The sequence below is a fragment of the Rhipicephalus microplus genome, chromosome X (assembly GCF_043290135.1).
Source record: "Rhipicephalus microplus isolate Deutch F79 chromosome X, USDA_Rmic, whole genome shotgun sequence".
Lineage (NCBI taxonomy): Eukaryota > Metazoa > Arthropoda > Arachnida > Ixodida > Ixodidae > Rhipicephalus > Rhipicephalus microplus.
In genome coordinates this window covers 243,819,111-243,839,225 of record NC_134710.1, presented here as the reverse complement: position 1 = coordinate 243,839,225, position 20,115 = coordinate 243,819,111, and the positions used below count along the sequence as shown (strand labels likewise).

The 20,115-nt window shown below is 45.8% G+C and overlaps 1 protein-coding gene across 3 annotated transcripts in view; it reads left to right on the top strand.

The window, feature by feature from the left end:
- LOC119184061 (serine/threonine-protein kinase haspin) overlaps window positions 1-9,449 on the top strand; it is a 168,763-nt gene extending 159,314 nt beyond the window's left edge. For 2 of the 3 annotated variants that reach the window (XM_075878884.1, XM_075878882.1), the window contains one exon: window positions 1,150-9,449. In XM_075878884.1, coding sequence (XP_075734999.1) covers window positions 1,150-1,453 — 304 coding nt within the window. In that variant the 3' untranslated portion in view covers window positions 1,454-9,449. The remainder of the gene's footprint in view (window positions 1-1,149) is intronic. The other variant, XM_075878883.1, reaches the window with a different exon arrangement.
- Window positions 9,450-20,115: the final 10,666 nt, after the last annotated feature.

The following is a 20,115-nucleotide window of genomic DNA, read 5'->3' as shown; positions in this document are numbered from 1 at the left end:
CTTTCCAACGTATAGTGGTTCGACGTCATGCTTCCCGTGCCGGTTGGCAAGGTTTGCACCGAAGCGCTGGTCATGTTTGTCGACGTGGTGGGAGCAGCATCGTCGACTTCCGCAGGCAATCCCCTGATTTGGTGGCTGGTCTGATGCGCGGGAGTATTGGCTGGCACTGTACTCGTGTTACGGCTTCCTGGGTGGGTCTGCAGTATCCGTGAGACTACCCAGTGTCTCCACCAGTTTGTCACAATGAATCAAAAGTAATAGGGGGGTATTAAACCACCGAGTAGGTAGCTCTAGGACGATGCGCCAGTCGTGGCTGGCTCTCGAGCGGAAAAGAAGCACGCGATCATTTATTTTCCTCCAGATTGAGAGCCGCTCTTGCAGTCGACCCACTACGTGTAAGCGGCAATATGCATAGTCCGCAACTCCTCGTCTCTGTAAAACACACACTTTGGGCTGTCTGTAGACGCACCTTTGCTGGCCCTGAAGAAGCTGCAAGGCACGACGCCTAGAGTGGCTTCGACCATGGCATTCACACCACGTCCACCACCAGCTTTTCCGACGTGCGTCTCCTCCTTGCTTGCCTTTCTCAGCGACGCGAAGTTATCGTAGTCGTCACCCGCTGCGCGGAGCGAGTATATACTGTATGAGGCCTCGCCCACTACGCTCAGGTGAGTGAGTATCACCTGAGCGGCGGCACACCATGTAATGGGTGCTCTGGAAACTAAGAGCACAGCTGCGCCTCTAGTTGGAAGCAAGGAGCACTAGCATACACACCCGCTCAACGACGAGAGACAACCCCCCCCCCCTCTTCTCCCACCCTGCAAAAAGAGGAAGCTCCTAAAACCTCGAATGTGTTTCACCTTACCATCAACAAAGTCGACTTTTGTTTTCTACAACTGGGTCATTAGCGATGAGCTCAGATATTGAAACCCGCCGCTCGTGCAATATTCTTCACGCTGTGACAGCTGCATAAATGATATAAAAAATAAAGACAAAGAAAATTACCAGACTCTTCCTGAAGGTGAAATCTGCTCTTTTTGTCCCCCCTCCAAAAGATTTTGGTGGAATACAACTTTGAAAGCTCAATTTTAGATCACTGGCATCTCATTGGTTGCGATACAACCTCCCATTTTATTTTTTATCTTTCAGTGATGACTGGGAAGCGTATCACCCGCGCACCAATGCCCTGTGGCTCTCCTACCTGCTGCATAAGTTGACCGACAAGCTGCCCAGGACGAAGCAAGCCGCAAAGGTGTCCACTAGTGGCGGCCGACTGGCCTCCTGGGCGGATGCATTGCTGGCGCTGCCATCAGCTGAGGCGTTAGTGGTCGAGCACGTGGCTCTCCAGCTCGAACGTAAGGCCGAGGTACTCCCGGAAGAGAGGCGCAGGAAAGGGCCGCAGACCAAAGAGCCGGACGCCAGGAGCACCCGGACGCGCTACGCGTTGCGGTAAAATGCCCGCACGTGGACCGCCTTTGTTGATTGCGATTTGCTCAGTTTTGCGCAAAATGTTACAAAAAAGATAAAACAGTAAAACTTTTCGATCTTTTTTTTCCAAGCAAGATGCTGGAAGGGTTTTGATTTGACACCAGAAAATGCTGGTGCAAATATTTTTGATTGCAGTACAAGTGCGTAATAAATCGCAGCCCCTTAACTTTTGTTTGCTGATAGCTAATCGTCTTTTAGCTTATGTTGCTATTTACCTACTTATTGCTTGTTTATTTATTGATATATTTATTTATTATTTTTTATTTGTTTATTTCGTCAGAGGCAAAAATGCTTGAGGCTCGTGAACTTCGAATTCAGTGCCCGTGAGAGAACCCCAGATCATCGATTTCTGAAAGCCTGCCCTACGAAGTCTCTCGTAATCAAATGGTCGTAGCAGGACGTTAAAACCCAGCAATAATTTTTTTAATACTTTAGCGATTAGGATGACACAATAGAAAAAAACAGAAGAAAATTGAAGAAACATAACTGCCTGATGCATTGCTAACGCTCCGATTACTTCGTTGTTTTTTTTGGGGGGGGGGAATGGGGCTTCTGTTAATTTTTTTTCGTTTTGCCAAAGATGCAATAAATATGTTGTGAATGACTTAGTGAATGAGGCATCATTTGCATAAACCCAGCATCCTAAGTTGAGCAGAACAGTTCAGCTCATATGTGGGAGGTACTCGGATAGCACGCTTTTATTGTCAAGAATACGCAGCATTTTTGTCTAATGGCTAATTTGCGGGTGAAGTTTTAGACCGTTATTCATGTTACTGAGCAGCGTTGACTGATCGGAGTTCTATGTAATTCGAGTTGGTCGCCTATTGTAGCCAACTTCACGAAAACAACCAAGAGCAGCTGTGCAATCGGTCGCGCTGCCATCAGCTGGTCATCGGTCTCTCTCGCATGCCTACATCATTGTACGTTCCATGAGTAATGACGTGGTGTAGCGTTTTCATCGCCAGCCGCCGCAGGACACCGCTGGGTGGAGACGCATCCCGCCTGTTGTTCTGGGCATGCGCTCCACCCAAAAGAACGCATTGGTCGGGAGACGAATATGCGGAAGTCCATTCCACTCAAAAAGCATGTTGCAATAGCGCTCTACCGCCACGCTACCTCTGCTGAGGACAGAAGTGTGGACAATATCTTTGGTGGTGGCCCCTACCCAGTGAATTCTGTTCTACGCATGTTTTGTGCCACTGCTGTTCGCCGACTGGATCTGATACAGAATTTTTCAGGGAACGCGAAGCCGCCGAGCACGTACGCACGTTTGCCGCAGTGACAGAGTCCTTGAGGCAGAGGCACCCTGGACGGGTGCTATGTTGAAGACTGTCCCCCAAAACAGAATTCCACTGAATACATTAATTATAAGGGGTGGTACAGCATCATATTAGCTGTGTTGGACGACACCTACAAGTTTCAATACACTAATGTAGGAACGCCTGGACAAAACCACTATTCCAATGTCTTTCAGCGGTCACGGCTTCTTAAAGTGTTGGCTAGCAGCTAATGCACCAAAGACAAAAGGCTCTTTAAGAATGTGGAAATTGGTCCTGTGCTGCTTGCTGAGCAGGCTTTCCCGTTACAGCCAACAATAATGAAGCCTTACCTTCACCCTGGCCCTAGAAATTCCCCTATGCAGTACCTTAATTACGCTCTCTCGAGTACCAGTTGTGTAGTTAAAAATGGCGGCTGCATTTCCGATGGAGGCGGAAATGTTGTAGGCCCGTGTGCTCAGATTTGGGTGCACGTTAAAGAACCCCAGGTGGTCGAAATTTCCGGAGCCCTCCACTACGGCGTCTCTCATAATCATATAGTGGTTTTGGGACGTTAAACCCCACATATCAATCAATGTGTAGTTAAAAATGCATTTGGTCGACTGAAGGCACGCTTCTGGATCTTGCACACACCCGAGTGTGACATTGACAATTTCCACAGCATCATTCGTTCGTGTTTTGTTCTGCACAACACTTGTGAACAGCTTAATGATTGCTGCAATGTCTTGTGGGTGGATTCCATCACAAAGGAAGATCAAAGACTTCCTCAACCAGTTCGTGCGATGAGACCGGAGGAACCATCTGGTGTGACTGTGAGGAATGCCCTTGCTCAATACTTGCACTCTACAGAATGAGAAAATGCTGCAGAAAGGAGGAGTAATGTGCTCTTTGTTACAACACAGCTAAATCAGCTAAATTCTAATAGGAGCACACGCAAAGTTTTTACGCATTGCCTGCGTCGTGATATGACCCTAATGCCGTGCGAGTACATCACAATGCCATGAATATGTCGTACTTTTTACCCTTGCATACAGTAATTTGTTGCAGTTTAATGTTCTAAACCACTAAGATTATGAAGGATGCTCCAGTTGACGGTTCCATAAATTTCGACTTCTGCTTATTTAACGTACATCTAAATCTAAACACACAGGCCTCAAGGCACGAGAACACTGCCCTGCAGTGTGCACTCCCCTAGATCCCTTATCTCGTTTTTTTTTTTTGCACGAAAAAGCCACAACTGCCTTTCATTTGAATGAAATGCATGCGCCGCGACATTTAAGTCTCGCGATTCTCTGGCATGTCTGTGTCTGCATGCCTTACACCCTTGCATATGCTATGATCACATTCATTGCAAAGAAGTCCGATGTTTCAACCTATGCCTTACACCCTTACTCCTGAGGTTACAGGTTGTGATGATGATGATGCATCATGAATTCCCACAAAGTTTTGCCGATCTGTTAAGTAGTCCTGGGTCCATAGAACGATAGGACTGTCACCGAAAACAGAAAAAAAGTTTCAAGACTAGCTTCCTATGGGACAAGCAGTCAAATGCCTTGGTAAAATGTAGCAGTACTAGGTTTATTTGCTCCTGGTTGTCAATGCCCGGCAACATGTCAAGCATTAATTCAACCAGTTGTGTTACTGTTGAGCCCCCTCTACGAAAATTCTGTAGACATGGCGATAAAATGTATAGGTGTTCAACGTATGTGGTTATGTGATTTAAATTGTCACGTTACACCATAACTGCAACCTGTAGATAAGACCACACAAAAGCGTCAGACTGATTCGATCATCGGCAATACAACTTTATCGTCTTCTCCGCAAGGGCATCTTCGTCCTTTTTTGAACAGCGGCACATACAAGCCTGCCTGCATTTATGGAAATGATACTTACAGAACTTGTACAGTATGCAAACTTCTAGAGCATAGTGCCACTAGTGCATGTAAGGGAGATGGGCCTATAGTTTGAAACATCGGACTTAGTTCCATTAGATGTGATCATAGCATATGCAAGGGTGTAAGGCATGCAGACACAGACATGACAGCGAATCGCGAGGCTTAAATGTTGCGGCGCATGCATTTAATTGAACTGAGATCCAGTTGTGGCTTTTTTGCGCAAAGAAAAATGAGGTAAAGGATCTAGGAGAGTGCACAGTTACGACTGTTTATCCAACACTTAGTACAGCGCAATATATAGGCATAGACAGGCGCATAAGCATATATGCTTATCTACGCCAGCATATTGTGCTGCACTAAGTGTTCAATAAACAGTCGAAAGTTGGTGCTCCTCTAGACTCCTTCTTTCATTATTTATTTGCTCGAAAAAGCTACAACTCTAGCTTCCACATGAACAATAATGGACTAGCCCAGCAACGTGTACATCTAGATATGTATTTCGCTATTTTGTTCAGTAACACATGATTCATTGATATGTGGGGTTTAACGTCCCAAAACCACGATATGATTATGAGAGACGCCGTAGTGGAGGGCTCCGGAATTTTCGACCACCTGGGGTTCTTTAACGTGCACCCAAATCTGAGCACACGGGCCTACAACATTTCCGCCTCCACCAGAAATGCAGCCGCCGCAGCCGGGAATCTAACCCGCGACCTGCGAGTCAGCAGCCAGTAGACCACCACGGCGGGGCGTTCAGTAACACAGCCAGTTGTGTTACGATTTAGGGATTCAAGCTGTACCTTTCTTGTTTCTCCCTGAAATCAAACCCGTGTGTGGGCACTGCGAGCAATCTTTAGAAATTTCACTGCAGATCTTACTACAGAAGAATTCATTTTTGAGTGTCCTTTGACTCAAAGTACCTTTCCATCACGCGGAACATGCTTGTACTTGTATCATTAGCTTCTCCTTGCAGCTTCACTAGCTTTTTCATCAGCTTCTGCCTCTTTTTTTTCTGATTTTTTGTGTGAGCTACCTCCTCTTTGTGGCTTTCAAGGAGCAGTAGGGAAGTCGCCAGTGGCCGCTTGCGTGCCTTTCTTGTGCCACCACTGTCATCACGAGGAGCGCTAGGTTCGCTAGCGCCCCCTTATGTGTCAGTGCATGGCAAGAAGGTCTCCTCCAGGGTTTCATTTTTTGTTGCAACGTCGTCGTTGGTCACATTTTCCTGGTTCCCATGGTCCTCCCATGAGGCAAGTACTTATGCGCCTTTATACGGCTTTGTAGCCTCTGAAATTCTTGCAGAAAAACGCACAAGAAAATATTCTAAAAACAGTACTCTCTGCAGCTGGTTTTCAGATGCTTGACCAATATGCAGTTTTGCGACACTTGTGGGTTGGTCATTGAAGTGGTTTTAATGTACAATATTCAATTTTTTGTATTCGAACACATAAGTTGCTGTTAAGTACCATAAAAGATCAAAGAAAAGATTGATGAACAAGCCACGCGTCTAAATTATGAAGGTAATATCCGAGATTGGTACCGCAGTTTTTCCGTCAATTTATGTCCTGCACAGTGCCGTATAAAGGCACTATATTGGCAAACGTACTTCCTGTATACCAGCAGCACCAGTATAAGTAAAATGCAGGATTCGTATACTTTTACATTTAGGTAAAGTAGCGTACTTTAGGTCTTGAACGCTCACACACTTTTCATACAGTGTCACTCATAGCTAGGATATCAGCTCAACATTAGATGTTATTACCACTTTATGATCATAAAATTTTGCTGCGTTTCTAAGAGTACTTGTGTAATTGTTTGTATGTTGTCGTTTGATTTTTATAGTACTGTTTTGAGGATTCAGCTATATCGGATTGACTTGGTGCTCTGTCTTGGAGATTCCAAGCATGCTGGCACATGATGTTTACATGCTCAAAACCAAAAAAACTGCGTATCTTCTTGGGCCTTACCCAAGTGCACCCACGTAATGAACCTAACGAGCAAACCTGTGCCTGTTGCTTTCACCGCATTGGAGAAACCCTCTGACCAACTCCCCGAGTATTGTGTTTTATATCTCTCTGGCCTCTTCAGAAGCACACCGAATTCCACAAATAACTTGTATTTTTTATGACTAAGAATGGCAAATTTCAGATGTACATGTTTCAAACGTCAACATCAATAAAACATTGTGTGGCGTACATGTACTTTTTCATTCAAACGTTCGCTCTCGCATGGTCATAAATGACATACTATTTTGTCAACAAAGGAAGCATTGTGCTTTCCCTCAATGTTCTCCTCTGCCAAGAGATCATCTATCATGGGAAGAGAGCCCAGAATGTTGTGGAGCAGCCAGTAGTACTGCCACCTTGAAATTCTGGACCAAGTCCGCGTACAAAAAAGTCTCTCCTTGCTATAAATAGTAATTTTAGAGAAAACACCTTGGCATTATTCCACATGGCTGGGGCATTTCACATGAACATTTCAGCTACGGGCACATCAATACTCATGCACTTTGGCTTTGTTACTGACCGGGAGTCTAGAAACTGCTTGATAATCCAGAATGCAGCAACAATAAAAAATAAAAGCACCAAAGATTGTTTATTATAATTTCGTCAACATTAGAATTTATTTTGCGTATACAGAGAATGTACAGAAAGAGTGTAGCTCTAAAATCTCAACCACAGGTTTATGCAACTTATCAGCACTTGGCATCTCAGCTTCAGGGCGTCTGACAAATTAACTAAGCTTAACATATGTTCTACATTCTCAAATAACAGAAGTTTGCGCATCAGAATGGTCAAGTAAGTGTTCAGTGTCTTTTTTTACGGTGGGGCAGCAGAGCGTTCTCGACAAACAGAGCAAATGTACTCAAATCAGTAAGTAAAAGCTTCTGGGCACCGTAACGTACATCTGTTAAATGTAGCTCATTTTCCGCAACACTTCCACCTTCCGTTTAGCGAAAAGCGTCGATGTCGGCCGTCTTAAGTTAATGCAGCATAGGCCCTAAAAACCGGCCGCACACGGTGACGCGATATTGCTGGCGCTAGTGGCCGTACTGCAGGTGTAACAGCAACAGAAACGTAACATGAGCATGAAAAAAGTTGTGGAGGCCCAACCATCACGTTACATGCACACCAGTTCACGGTTGTACGTGCGACACTTTGCCGATCGAGACAATTAAACAAGCAACTACGCTAGGTTGCGCTCACCACTCCCATTGCGCTGCCATACATACTCCAGTCAATGTCATCGTTGGACGTGTTACTACTACAATTATATTTTAGGTGAAAAACCTCGATGTTCACCTTTAGTGCTTGCCTAGGCTTTTTATTTTCAGCCTCAGCTGTTTGGCGTTCTTCGGGCCTTCGTGATGTTGCAGTCCGGCATTCAGCTATTCGAGAATTCTAGAGTAAAAGCGCGCATTGCGCACCTTTGAGCGCAGTGCTATCAGGTTGTCCTCCCATAAGCGTATCAGTGCTCGTGTGTTTGCGTCTGGCCAGCTGGCACGCCTCTGATGTTTCATCTTTGCCTATGCCGACTCGCACACCGCTGCAGGGGTGTCCGCCATCTTGACTACTACTTTGTTTGCGGTTTGCGAGCATACACCAAGGCTGCCTAGCTCGGTTCGCGATAACCGTGGTTATAGGAGACCAACTACGGTTACCTCTGCCGTGTAGCTATCTCTAACCGTGGTTAACTGTAACCGTAGTTAGCTTAACTGTAGTTATCGCTACCCGTGTGACAGGTATATAAGAGCATCACGCCGATTCGTGCCGCCGAGAGGACAATGATGGCGCTCTGGGAGCTGCGCATTGCTAGAGTTTTTGAAATAGTGAGCGCGAGTTGTGGTTTCGAGGGTCACTTCCAAGCCCCGTTATGGTGACTACAATCACCCTAGCATAATCAATTTCTTCGTTGAAGCATAGTTGAGATCACGCACTCTCTTGTTTTGCCCACCGCCCAAAGGAGGGCACTACAACAGTGCCACTTGTAAAGTCCCTTTTCATCATGTAGCGTAACATGACAGAACCCCACGCCATAATTTGTGACGTGATGATGACATGAAACTTTTTGCCATCTGTGATGTCACGGTGAAGTACTTCATATTACGTGGTCATTTTTTGCAACACTCAAAGTCGTGGCATGGTCGGCGCTTATGGTCAAATTTCCTGATGGAAGAAGCATCTAAAGCTGACACTATCTTTCTCACTATTTAACACGTACCTGAAAACAAAAGAAGGATAAAACCTGGCGTAAATGACTCGTACACACTGTTGTTTTTGTCGCCTCCATCATGACTCATACCCACTCCGGTGGACACACCAAGAGTTCATTATAAGACTTTTCGATGACTAAATTTTGATAAGCAACATAACAACGTACGTAAACAAAAAAGACGTCTTTGTCCTTTTCAGCACCTATAGCATGTGTCTTTGTCCCCTGTACACTAATACCGATATTATTTTTGAAATATAATCTGTTTTTTCAATGATTTCCAAAGTGCTAGAATAAATTTAGATTTCGAAACTTTTATCTGCATCAGTACGATAATTGGCCGATCCTGTTGAGAGGGTATATTATAAGTGCTAATTCGTAATATAGGACCTTCACATTCAGCGGGAACAAATGTCCAAAATCTGTTTACTTACAAAGAAAAAAACTACTGCAGCTGCATATAATCGAATTGTATTTTAAACATCACACTCTTAGCCAAAAACGGCCGAAATGGGAGCAACGGCTGTTCTTAGTCCTTCAGACCAACTGTTACTCCCCGAAAGGACCAAGCGGGACAAGATGGCCGACATGTTCAAAAAAGGGGGAGCGACTGTATTAGTCTTAAGTTTCTAATGGAGCAACGGAAGGAGGAACCGCTGTAAATGCTCCCGTCACGCAACGGTTACTCCCTTGTAAGAGACTGCACACAAATATGCATGCTGCTCACATGGATATTCATGGACCGGAATAATATTTGTTCTGTGTGCCAAACTTCACCAAATCAAAACAGTGATTTATTTTAGCATCCGAAGATAATAAAGTAGCAGCGCTGGCTGAACACAGAAAGCCTGTGTATACAGCTACCACAAGTGCCTAACAAACGCAGCAGCAGCATGAAGAGTTGGCACGTCAAAGCGGACCAAACGCCGAAACACGTGCAAAACGAGGATATTAAAAAAAATTGGCCCCGTATCTGCATGTAATCTGCAAATGTCGTCGAAAGACGATAGTCTTGCGTGTGGAGAGAGGAAGAAGACATTTATTTGATGTTCTGCGCAAGAAAATTGGTGAATGGTATTCTGGGGGCGCTGCGTTAGATTGCCTCGAGCGTGCAGCGAAGGTGAACGAGCGCATCAAATCACGTCACACGTGAGACATAAGCGCCATCTGGCAATTGTTTTAGAAAACAAAGCACGTGGCTCTGAGATGTGTGTGCACGCCCATCTCATAGGTGATATGGTGTAGAACGCAAGGCGACGGGTAGGTGCCACCACCGTTTTGTTTTAGCTAAGCGTTGGAAACATTCGCCTTTCTGTGCAAGCGTTGCATGCTCAGCGCAGCGTGATAAGTGCTACGGTCTTTAAAATTACTTATGTATGCCTTTCCTAGTAAGAGACGCACATGCAGAATATATACGTGTTGTTATGGTGCCCCGGACATGCGCAGTAATTGCTTTTTCATGGACAATTGCACAAGTACGAACGCTGAAACTTGAGCAACATAGGTGGGCGCTGTAAATGGGGTCAGCCGTTTCAAATACCCGATGCTGTTAAGAGTGGACAAACAGACCAATGTACAGACAGACAGACAGACAGACCAAAATTTTGCGTCGAAGGTCCCCAATAAAGACTATCGTCTTTAAAAAAGCAGACCCAGACGCGCTTTCCATCAATCGTGAAACTTAGTAGCACGCTTCAACGTGTAGATTGAGGGCAGAATGACAAATCTGCGCCATCTGCACTCGCACGACAAGTGTGGCGCTAGTATAGCAAGCGATAAAATTTACGAAGTGATCATTATTCAATGTTTATGTGTACTAGCAATAAATTAAAATAAACTCACTTTTTATAAATAATTATGAGTTTTAGTTTATCTATGTTTTTCTTATAAGTATATTAGAACACACTGAAAGCGTTGCGCTGACGCCTGTGTTGCCACTTCTCGACGTTTTTTTTTTTTTTTTCGGCGCAACTAGTTCACGTTCGCACTACTCTTATTCAAATGGTTTGTGGTCGGCGAGCACGTGGACATGCGAGCTTGTGTGCTATGTTTTGATCGTGCATGTGTGTCACAGATTTACGTTTCTACTTTTTCGTGATGAAGGTTAGTGTATACTTATCTTTAGAGAGCGCAATATTGTTGTGGATTTCGCTGCTGAATGGAACAAACACAACATAAACATGCCTTCAGCTATCTGCAAACTTGTTCGCTCATCGCACAAAAGACTGCGCATGCATCGGCTTGCAGGTGAGTTGCATTTCCAGCAACATTTATTGCTCTTGCAGTGTGGGTAATTACAGTCTAAAATTGGTTGGGGCGTTTCCAACCCCAAAAGATCAACGAGAAAAAAGGAAGGCGGGGGACCCCAAATTTATGCTTGTTTACAGCTTGTGAAAAATGTTGAGTTCTCGAACAGCTGGCTCATTGTTTTGTCTCCATAGACATTGTTTAGTGGTTGCGCTATCAAAAGAGAATGATTTGCTCTTGCTTATTCACGGTATGCATTGCTAGCCGTATCGGACTAAATTACCTCTATCATTACCGTCTGCATACCCTCTTGCTGCCGCTGTCACCACTGCAGTGCCCGCGTACTTTTGCTGCTAAAAGCTCCTTTCCGCAACAATACCTAGTTTGAAAAAAAAAACATTGGGGCGGGGTTGTAGCTGCCTTCATACTGGTACTTGTCTATCATTGGCTTTATGTAACGTTAACGGCTGGGTGTTGTGGCCTTCGGCCGCATTTCGTAGAGTTGAGTGTATGTAGACCAGTATGGGAACAAATCATTTTCGCATCACTTCACTGGCATAGCCAGGTGGTGGCGCACGGAATTTTTTTAGGCCGGGCATAGGGAGCCCAGTGTGACGACCATATTTGCTTGCCCGGCCTCCAATTCCGATAAGTGGACCCTTCCCCCTCCCCACACGCCTAAAAAAATCTGCCTACATCACTGCGTCACTTGCTTCACCTCTACGCTGAACGTATTATTTTATGAGCACACCATCAAGTGAGCACTTCGAATATGGACCGAAAAATGGGATAAGAAATGACCCGAATCTTTTAGATTTTTTTAGTGATGCAAAACCTTCGCAAAACTGAATATTGTGCAAGACAATCATAAATGCTGTAGGTTCATGTTTGCTTTGTCGTTATTCTGCATCATGGAGTCTTTATGCGCTGTGAAAACTTGGCAAGCCGATGAAGTCACATGCCCCCAATGATGCTAAAGTACAGAAAGCAAGCGAGTTTTGGTAAGCGCAGACTTTTTGTACTACGTATATGAAAGCATCACGTTTTCGGTGGCAAACTGTGCATGTGTTGGCCAGCAAATAGTGTATCATGTCACATGGTTACACTGACACTGACAATTTGACATGGCTCCACTGGCCCGTGTGTGTGCTTACACTGTTACCGTTAAGATAAACGTTTATATTTTCATTGCAGGGATTCCTGTTTGTACTAGTAAGCCAACTTCCAAGATTTGTTTTTGCTGGAGCTACTAAAAGTACATTTTCACTATTTACACGGGTTTTGGCTTGCACAAAGCATAACACTTTGACCGAGATTCACGAAGATGTCCTTGCACAGGCCTTCATAACAGCGTTTCTTGACTGACCTTTACCCTGTTTTCTGCACATGTTTCATGGGTTTAAAAGTGCCACAGCATGTTGACCTCTTCATTTCTGAAAAATTCTCGTTTAAAGTTCTGCAAGAGTGTACTTAACTCTCTTGTGCACCTCCTTGCTGTTTCAAGATCCTAAAGTGTTATGGTATTACTAGAGGTGGCGGCGTTCCTAATGTTTGTATTTCCATCTCGTTGACCGAGTATGCGATGTTGGCTTGAATGGTAGCACATCCTCAACAAATGTCTTTGTGGCACATCTAGAAGGCAGTACAAAATAAATAGGTAGACATTCACACCGGGCACTAACTTCTAATATAGCTTTTTTGGAAACCACGGTGCGCTTATTCCAATTCTAAGAGAGCAGTAACCTGTTCGGGTGTGAACCAACAAGACGTTGAACTAATAAAAGCTTCACATATTGTTGCGCCCAGATATATGTGTATCGGCAAGCTATCTAGGACACTGTCAAACAAAGAGTCAGAGTATCTGTGCATGCCTTAAAATACATTGCTTCGTTCACAGATCCCGTGGATGTGACTCGTCAACCGAGTGAACAAGTGCACCTATTTTCTTTAATTTAAAGCATTGCTTGAAGGTAGCATGTCCTATATTTATTTGTGTCTATAGTTTTGTCCACCCGTTTACGTCAGGTACAAAAAATATACTGAAGGTTATCCTGTTGCATCTGCAAATGGTTGCTTTCAAGCAGGCTTTGCACGCTTAGCTTGTGCCTTCAGGTATTGCAAAATTCATGACGCAGCAGCGTAGGACAGAACAGTAGAATCGAGAGTAATTATGTGTTTGAGCAAAATATGTATTTTAACATGAGCGGATTGTACGTGTTATTTGCCACACACATGATCTCGCTTAGAATGCCCATTGGTGAATGGGCTTATAGAAATGTCACTCAGCTGTGTATAACAGGTTAACTTAGCCTAAGGGTAGCTTGAACTGCTACAAATACGCCTTTTTGAGTTTCTGCACATTTTCTTCCAGAATATTCCTATCTGAGACATCATGTGAAAAGCGTCTATCACATCAGCACTTATAGGGCTTGCCAAGTAACTTTTGGCCGAACCAACCATTTTTGATGCGGAGCATCTAATACTCGAGGCTTGTAGTGCGGCGCCGTCCGCAAGCTTCCTCCTCCTTCTTCCACCATTTATGCATCCCTTCCTCCTCTACACACCGCGCGCGCTTCACTCCTCCACCATCTGTGCACCCTTCCTCCTCTACACACCGCGTGCGCTTCTCCTCTTCACGAACATTCGCTAGCTGTATAATGTAGCGCGCATGCGCCGTCACGCTTCGAGAACATCGGCAGCTGACGCGCGCGCATGCGCCGTCGCGCTTCGAGAACATCGGCAGCTGACGCGCGCGCATGCGCCGTTGCGCTTCTTCCCCTTCTCGAACATTTGACAGCTGACGCGCGCATGCACCGTCACCCACCATCTGTGCCGCTCGCGCTTCTCCCCTTCGAGAACATTCTACAATTCTCCTGATTCTCCAGTGGACGCGCAGTGGACCCGCCGTCGCGCTTCGAGAACATTCAACCGCTGACAGTGCATGCGCCGTCGCGCTGTATATATACTCAAGGTCGGCGCTCGCTCGCTCAGTTGCCGCTCGTCGGTTGGTTTGTACGGCGCGTCGACGTCCAAGGTCGCAGTGAAATGAATTCCAACGAATCCACAAACACAATGATCGACGTCCCTTCGACCAGCGCCGCCCTTTCGCATACGTGTGTACGTGTTCACTCATTTAACACCCCCTCCTACAACCACGTTAACCAATTTAGCCATCGACCCAAGTAAGTCGCAATTTAACACCCCATTTCACAACCACGTTAACCAATTTAGCCATCGACCCAAGTAAGTCGCACTTTAACACCCCATTAACCAATAATATGCTCCGCATCCTCCTCAGTGTTCCCCCGAGGGAAGCTGCGGGCAATTTTTTTTTTCACATTTCGTTTTGCAGTTGACATCCTAGGATGTAAACACGGCTGCAGTGTGTGTGACTCATTGTTATGTCTTGATTCTGGCGTATTAAACCTCACACTTCTATTTTTTTCTTGCAGCAGTGAGATGCTTCACATATGCTCGCGGTGACATTCCGCTGTGCTAGCCTGATGTAAACACCAGTCCTGCGAAACTCGAGTCTTCCACAATTGGAGAAGTTGTCCTTCTCCCTCCAATAAGGACACTGACTGCCCTATGCTAGAAATTCAAGATTGTTTTTCCACGGAAGACGCAGAAAACCTTTGATGTATTATGCACTTGGTTAGTGCTGGCTCTGGTGTAGCAAAGTCTACTTGTACGTGTGCTCACACGTCGCCTAAAAAAAGGAACACAATAAAGCATTTATTTTCCTTTCAATATTGTTCACTTTTTGTGTTAGAAGCGCCCAAGCAGTGCTCTTCCAAAGAGCTCTCGCCATGTGTTGAGCGTGTGGCAAGCATACTCGAGATAAATATTCATTTCCACAAGGAGTAACTAAAAGCATGTGCAGTTAGTCCTCAAATACTAACTGCGAACACGCGGGGGGAACGTTAAAGAGAAACCGTTAGTCTTAGGAGAGCAACAGGTGGGAGTAACTGTTGCTCCGCAGGGAGCAACTAGAGGGAGTAACTGTTAATCCTCCGAAGGAGGAACTGAAAGGAGAGCAACGGTTCGTCCCTCTGCAGTTACCTCTTTTATGGAAGTAATGGGAGGGGCAATGCGATTGCTCCCTGAAAGGAGCAATCCCTATACCCCCGTTTCTCCCTTTTTTGGCTTAGAGTGCAGATGTTGCGTCCTTGCGATGCTCATCATTAGGCCATTAGTTACAGGAGTGTCGGTTCAACCATTAGAAAATAAATTGAAATATGAAGGCTATTGTGACTCGAAATTCATAAATTACCATAATAATAAGACATAATTTATATTTATTGGTCAAAAAAAATTACAATAACCATAAATTATGAGTGTTTATTTGGTAAAGGTAATTTATTCGTTTGTCGGTTAGCCACAAACTGTGTGCGTCTGTCATTGACGTAGGTCATTATCACCATCACATGAGTCAGCTGTAGCCATAATTTAGTAAGCCTCACCCGTTGAAGCTTCTTTTTTCTTTAATGATGTCGCAGCGAACCCCACGGCCGTTTAACTGGGATAACGTGAACTGTCCGAAGTTTGTGCATTTTGAAAATGCAGACTGCGCAAGAGAACCTGTCAGCTGAGTCGTATTTCGACAGCCACGTGGACAGCCCACCGTCCAGAGCCCCAAGAACATTCGCCGCACTCTCATCTACCACAAACATCACGAGGCTGAAGTCTCTTAAAAAGGTGGACCATGCTTCCCAAGGGAAGAAAGGACTGGGCACCCAATCACACAAGTCCGCCTGCACTGCGAGCGTCTTTCGTTACGACGGTGCAAAATCCCCTTTGATGAATGCGTCGGCGTCCTGCGTGTACAAACCCAACTACGCCCTTCTCTCACTCAAGTACGGCCGTCCGATGCGAAGAACGAAAGACCAAACAAACTGGCTACCCTCTTCTCTTGCTTCCAATTCAACTTATGCAGCCCGTCCGTACTGTTCTAATCTACCTTCGGGGTCTGGGATGTCATCATTGTTGAACAAATTTACCAGCTTACGCGCGTGTGCGGGAACAATCAAGCAAGCCAGAAAAGTGATCAAGGTGGCTCAGTTCGAGCAGGTGAAACAAGCAGAGAACGCGAAAAATCGCAGCCTTACTAACGCAGAACCTCGTAAGTGGGGCCAGCCGCTTCGCCCAACAAGCATGAAGGCTGTGCTGTGCAGCCCAGCGATGACAAAGCAAGCATGTCTTTATACATCAACAAAGAATACCGGTCAGCCAAACACCGCCAATCTGGCCAGTGAAGCGAGCAAGGCATCCCAGGCCGAGGTTTTGGAAAGACGAAGCAAGCGTCACGCAGAACCTCGAAAGCTGGGCCAGTCGCTTCGCGCGCAGAACGCCTGCACCTTCACAGTGGTGAGGAAGCAAACAGCTCTTTCGAGAACAACGAAGGCAACTGCTGATCCATTCACAACCATGGCACCTCGCACCAGGGCTGCCCCGATCGCTGGACCGTGCGGATGCGAGGGACGCGCTGCCATGAAGAACAATACGCCAAAGAACAACGATTTGAATAAGATGCGTGGATCTGCGACTGAATAGAACAAAGGAGTGCATGGCAAGGAATTCACTGAAGAATTAAGGCTCACCGATGGGATACCGCGGCGAAGAAATAACCGTGAACCATGTAGTCTGGTCATGCGCTTACGTTGTGACGATTCCCTCAAGTCACTACGTCAGTTCACTGCAGTGTTGTCTTCGCGTCAACCGATTTTACCGCCTTTCTACAGTTACATCGTCATTTTACTCCCTCTTTGCATGGCATTGAATTAAAAAAATTGGTCCAGTAATATTACTCTGTTCGTGGGTGTGTCTTTTGACTCGGAATGTGCACACGATGGGGAGGAACTCGCTTGTCGTAGGTGATATGTAAAAACTGCGGGCGCCGGCACTGTGCCACACGAAGTGATGCAATGTTTCTGTACAACCCAACCATTGCCTTTATTTGTTGCACTAAAAACATAAATAGGTTTCGTGTTGGGATTAGACTCACTAGTGCATGACAATGTGTGCTAGAGGCGCAATCTCAATAAAGGGCCGCTACTTTCGGAATAAGTCTTCACGCAAAAAGTGCGAAACGGCTTGGTGAATTGGTCAGGGTTTGCGATTTCACTCCCAGTGGCCGCACGAGCCAATGCCATTTTTTTGCTCGGTGAAGTGTCGCGTAAAACCAATATTTCAATTTTGTTCGCTCTATTTTTTTCGTTTCCATTTCCCACCTTTGTCGTTTGCTAAATATGACTTCGCACTGTTTTTGTAACGGGAAACGAAAATTATGCAGTCGCGGCCTTGTATTATATTGCTGGTTCAATAATGCTTATGCAGGCAGCAATCTATGAAACATCGTTTCGCCAAAGCCGCTGCACTGCTGCGCAGACTCAACATCTCTCGTTCAAGATTACCACTTTCCAGTCAGTTTTTCACTTTAGTCTAGGAAAATCTCTGTACAGCATTTACATTAACGCACTTGGTGCGCAAAATTGGCTTGAATGCATGGCGAAGTGCATTTAACGTGATACAAGTTATGTAATAATGTTCCATCAGGTGTCGATATTAAAGGTGACGCTTTCGCAAACAGCATTGCATGTTTTGAGTGCTTCCTGGACTGCTGAGTTTTCTGGAAATATTTATTGGGAAGAACTGCCATGCTCAGAACTAAAGAGCCGTTTTCTTCTGGCAATGCTTAAGCTCCTTAGGTAGCTCGCATCTGTATACGCATCGTTTACGTGGTTTAATGCTTACACACTGTAAAGAGAAATAAGCCGAGATTGGAATAAATGACCTTGTTTTCTAGCGCACGCCCCGATTGGAGTTTTATAAACACCGTCCGGAGGGAGTAAAAATTTACTCCCCATCAATAGGGGGTTTTCGCAGAGTGCCAGGGGAGTTTTTATTTACATCCTTCAGGGAACTATTTATTGTCAGTATGGGAGTAAATTTTTTTGCATGAACCGAGAAAAAGATTAATGTGTCAGCAGCCGTACCATGCGCAAGTGTGACTTTAATTGCATTACCTTCGAAGCACAGAACAATGATTACCGAACGCAAACATGCTCACAACGTTCACGTAATATTACAACACGCACTCACCACAGCTTGCCACCCTCGCTGCGTGCAGCTTGCCACCCTCGCTGCACACCTACGATTCAGTCACCGGATATATGTAAGCACCACATTCTGACCTCCCATGTAGCCATGAAGGGACCCTTTTTAGGGGCGAAGCTCCTTAGGGCGTGGGCTGTGCGTCCCCTGTAGCCTGTATGTAGCCACCTCTAGTTTAGTTCTTGCAGTGTTCACTAGATGGCGGTACCGTCCCCTGTATGTAGCCGCCTCTAGTTTAGTTCTTGCAGTGTTCACTAGATGGTGGTACCGTCTCCTGTATGTAGCCACCTCTAGTTTACTTCTTGCAGTGTTCACTAGATGGTGGTACTTGTAGCTGATGATGAAAAGATGCAAGATGTTATAAACTAGAAAGCGGTACTTGTAGTTGATGAAAGACGCGATATCTTATAAAATAGGAATGATGTCACATATGGCGCGTGTCATTGGTTGAAGGCAATCGTTCGATTTAGTGTGGCGACGTACGCTAGGGGGAGCGTTGTAATAAAATCCGTTCGCTGTTGGCGCGCGCTCGGAGTCGCCGGATGGATAAGGCTGCACAGCGGAGAGAGCGCAAGGCGGCAGCAGCGCGCGCTCGCAGACAGAATCCCGATGTGCGAGCGCGCGAGGCAGAAGCGCTCCGTGAAGCTGCGCGACGCCACCGCCAAGATCCTGCCGTACGTGAAAAAGAGGCTGCAGCGGCGCGACGCCGCCATCAAGATCCTGCCGTACGTGAAAGAGAGGCTGCAGCGGCGTGACGCCGCCGCCAAGATCCTGCCGTACGTGAAAAAGAGGCCGCAGCGGCACGGCTGCGGCGTGAACAGGACCATAATACCGTCATAATGAAGGGACATCGCAAGCCATCCATCGTCTAAGAACAAATAAAAGTTGATTTGTGTATATACACACACAGCGTTTCTCACGTCTTTACATGATGATCGACTGGGCGAATTACACGGAAGATTCACAGTTTACAGATGAATCCCTCCGGAGCTTCGCCCATTCATCATCATTCACCCCGTGAATATGCCGTAAATTTTTTTTCGCTAATAATTAAGCAATAAACATGCACGGCGTAGGTATGAAGTTGCAATGGCCTGATGTAAGCACTTCAACACACATGCCTTTTATCCTAAGCCTGCATAGTATTCAATGTCTTTAACTATAGCGAAAAAGGTTTATCGGTTGGTGCTCTGTCGTACGGGCTGAATTTGCATTAGCAGTACGGTTTGTGAATCCGTAAAATTCACTGAATCATACACAAAGCCCGCGCGGCCTTGAGTGAAGACATCAACGAGGCACATTCAGCAGCTCCAGCGATGAACCGAGGTAGACCGCCGCTACCGCCTTTGACGACTAGGCCTCACTCACGAATACGGCACAGTGATTCGATGAATGACTGCTGGCGATTACAAAATGCTTGCCGGTGTGCAGTTTACGTCTTGTTATTTTTCTCATGCACAGAAATGGCTGTCCGCCATTCACGCAGTTTGAGCTACGGAGCGATAGAGCTTAAACGAACGAGATGGTTCGCAGTCGCTGTTCCCGTTTCTCGCATCATTGCATGGGCATGCATGCATGCCGTACGCTGTTTCTGTGTGTCACCGCCTCGTTCGGCGCTCGCCTTAGAATTAGTCATTTGACAGCTGCGGTCGCAAGGCGGAGAAGTCTGTTATTCACCCCAGCAGCCTTTATTTTTTGTAAAACACATTCATTGCCACGCCGGTAGTCGGTGCTAGCTATAGCTCGTAGAGCTCGCCACGGCAGCCAGTGCGCAGTGCGAGCTCGATACGATGCCGGCTTGATACCGACGGCATAGCGAGGCCTTCTTGCCGCTTAGATGTTGCAGCTGGTGAAATGCCGGTGACACTTTGAGAATCTACCATTGG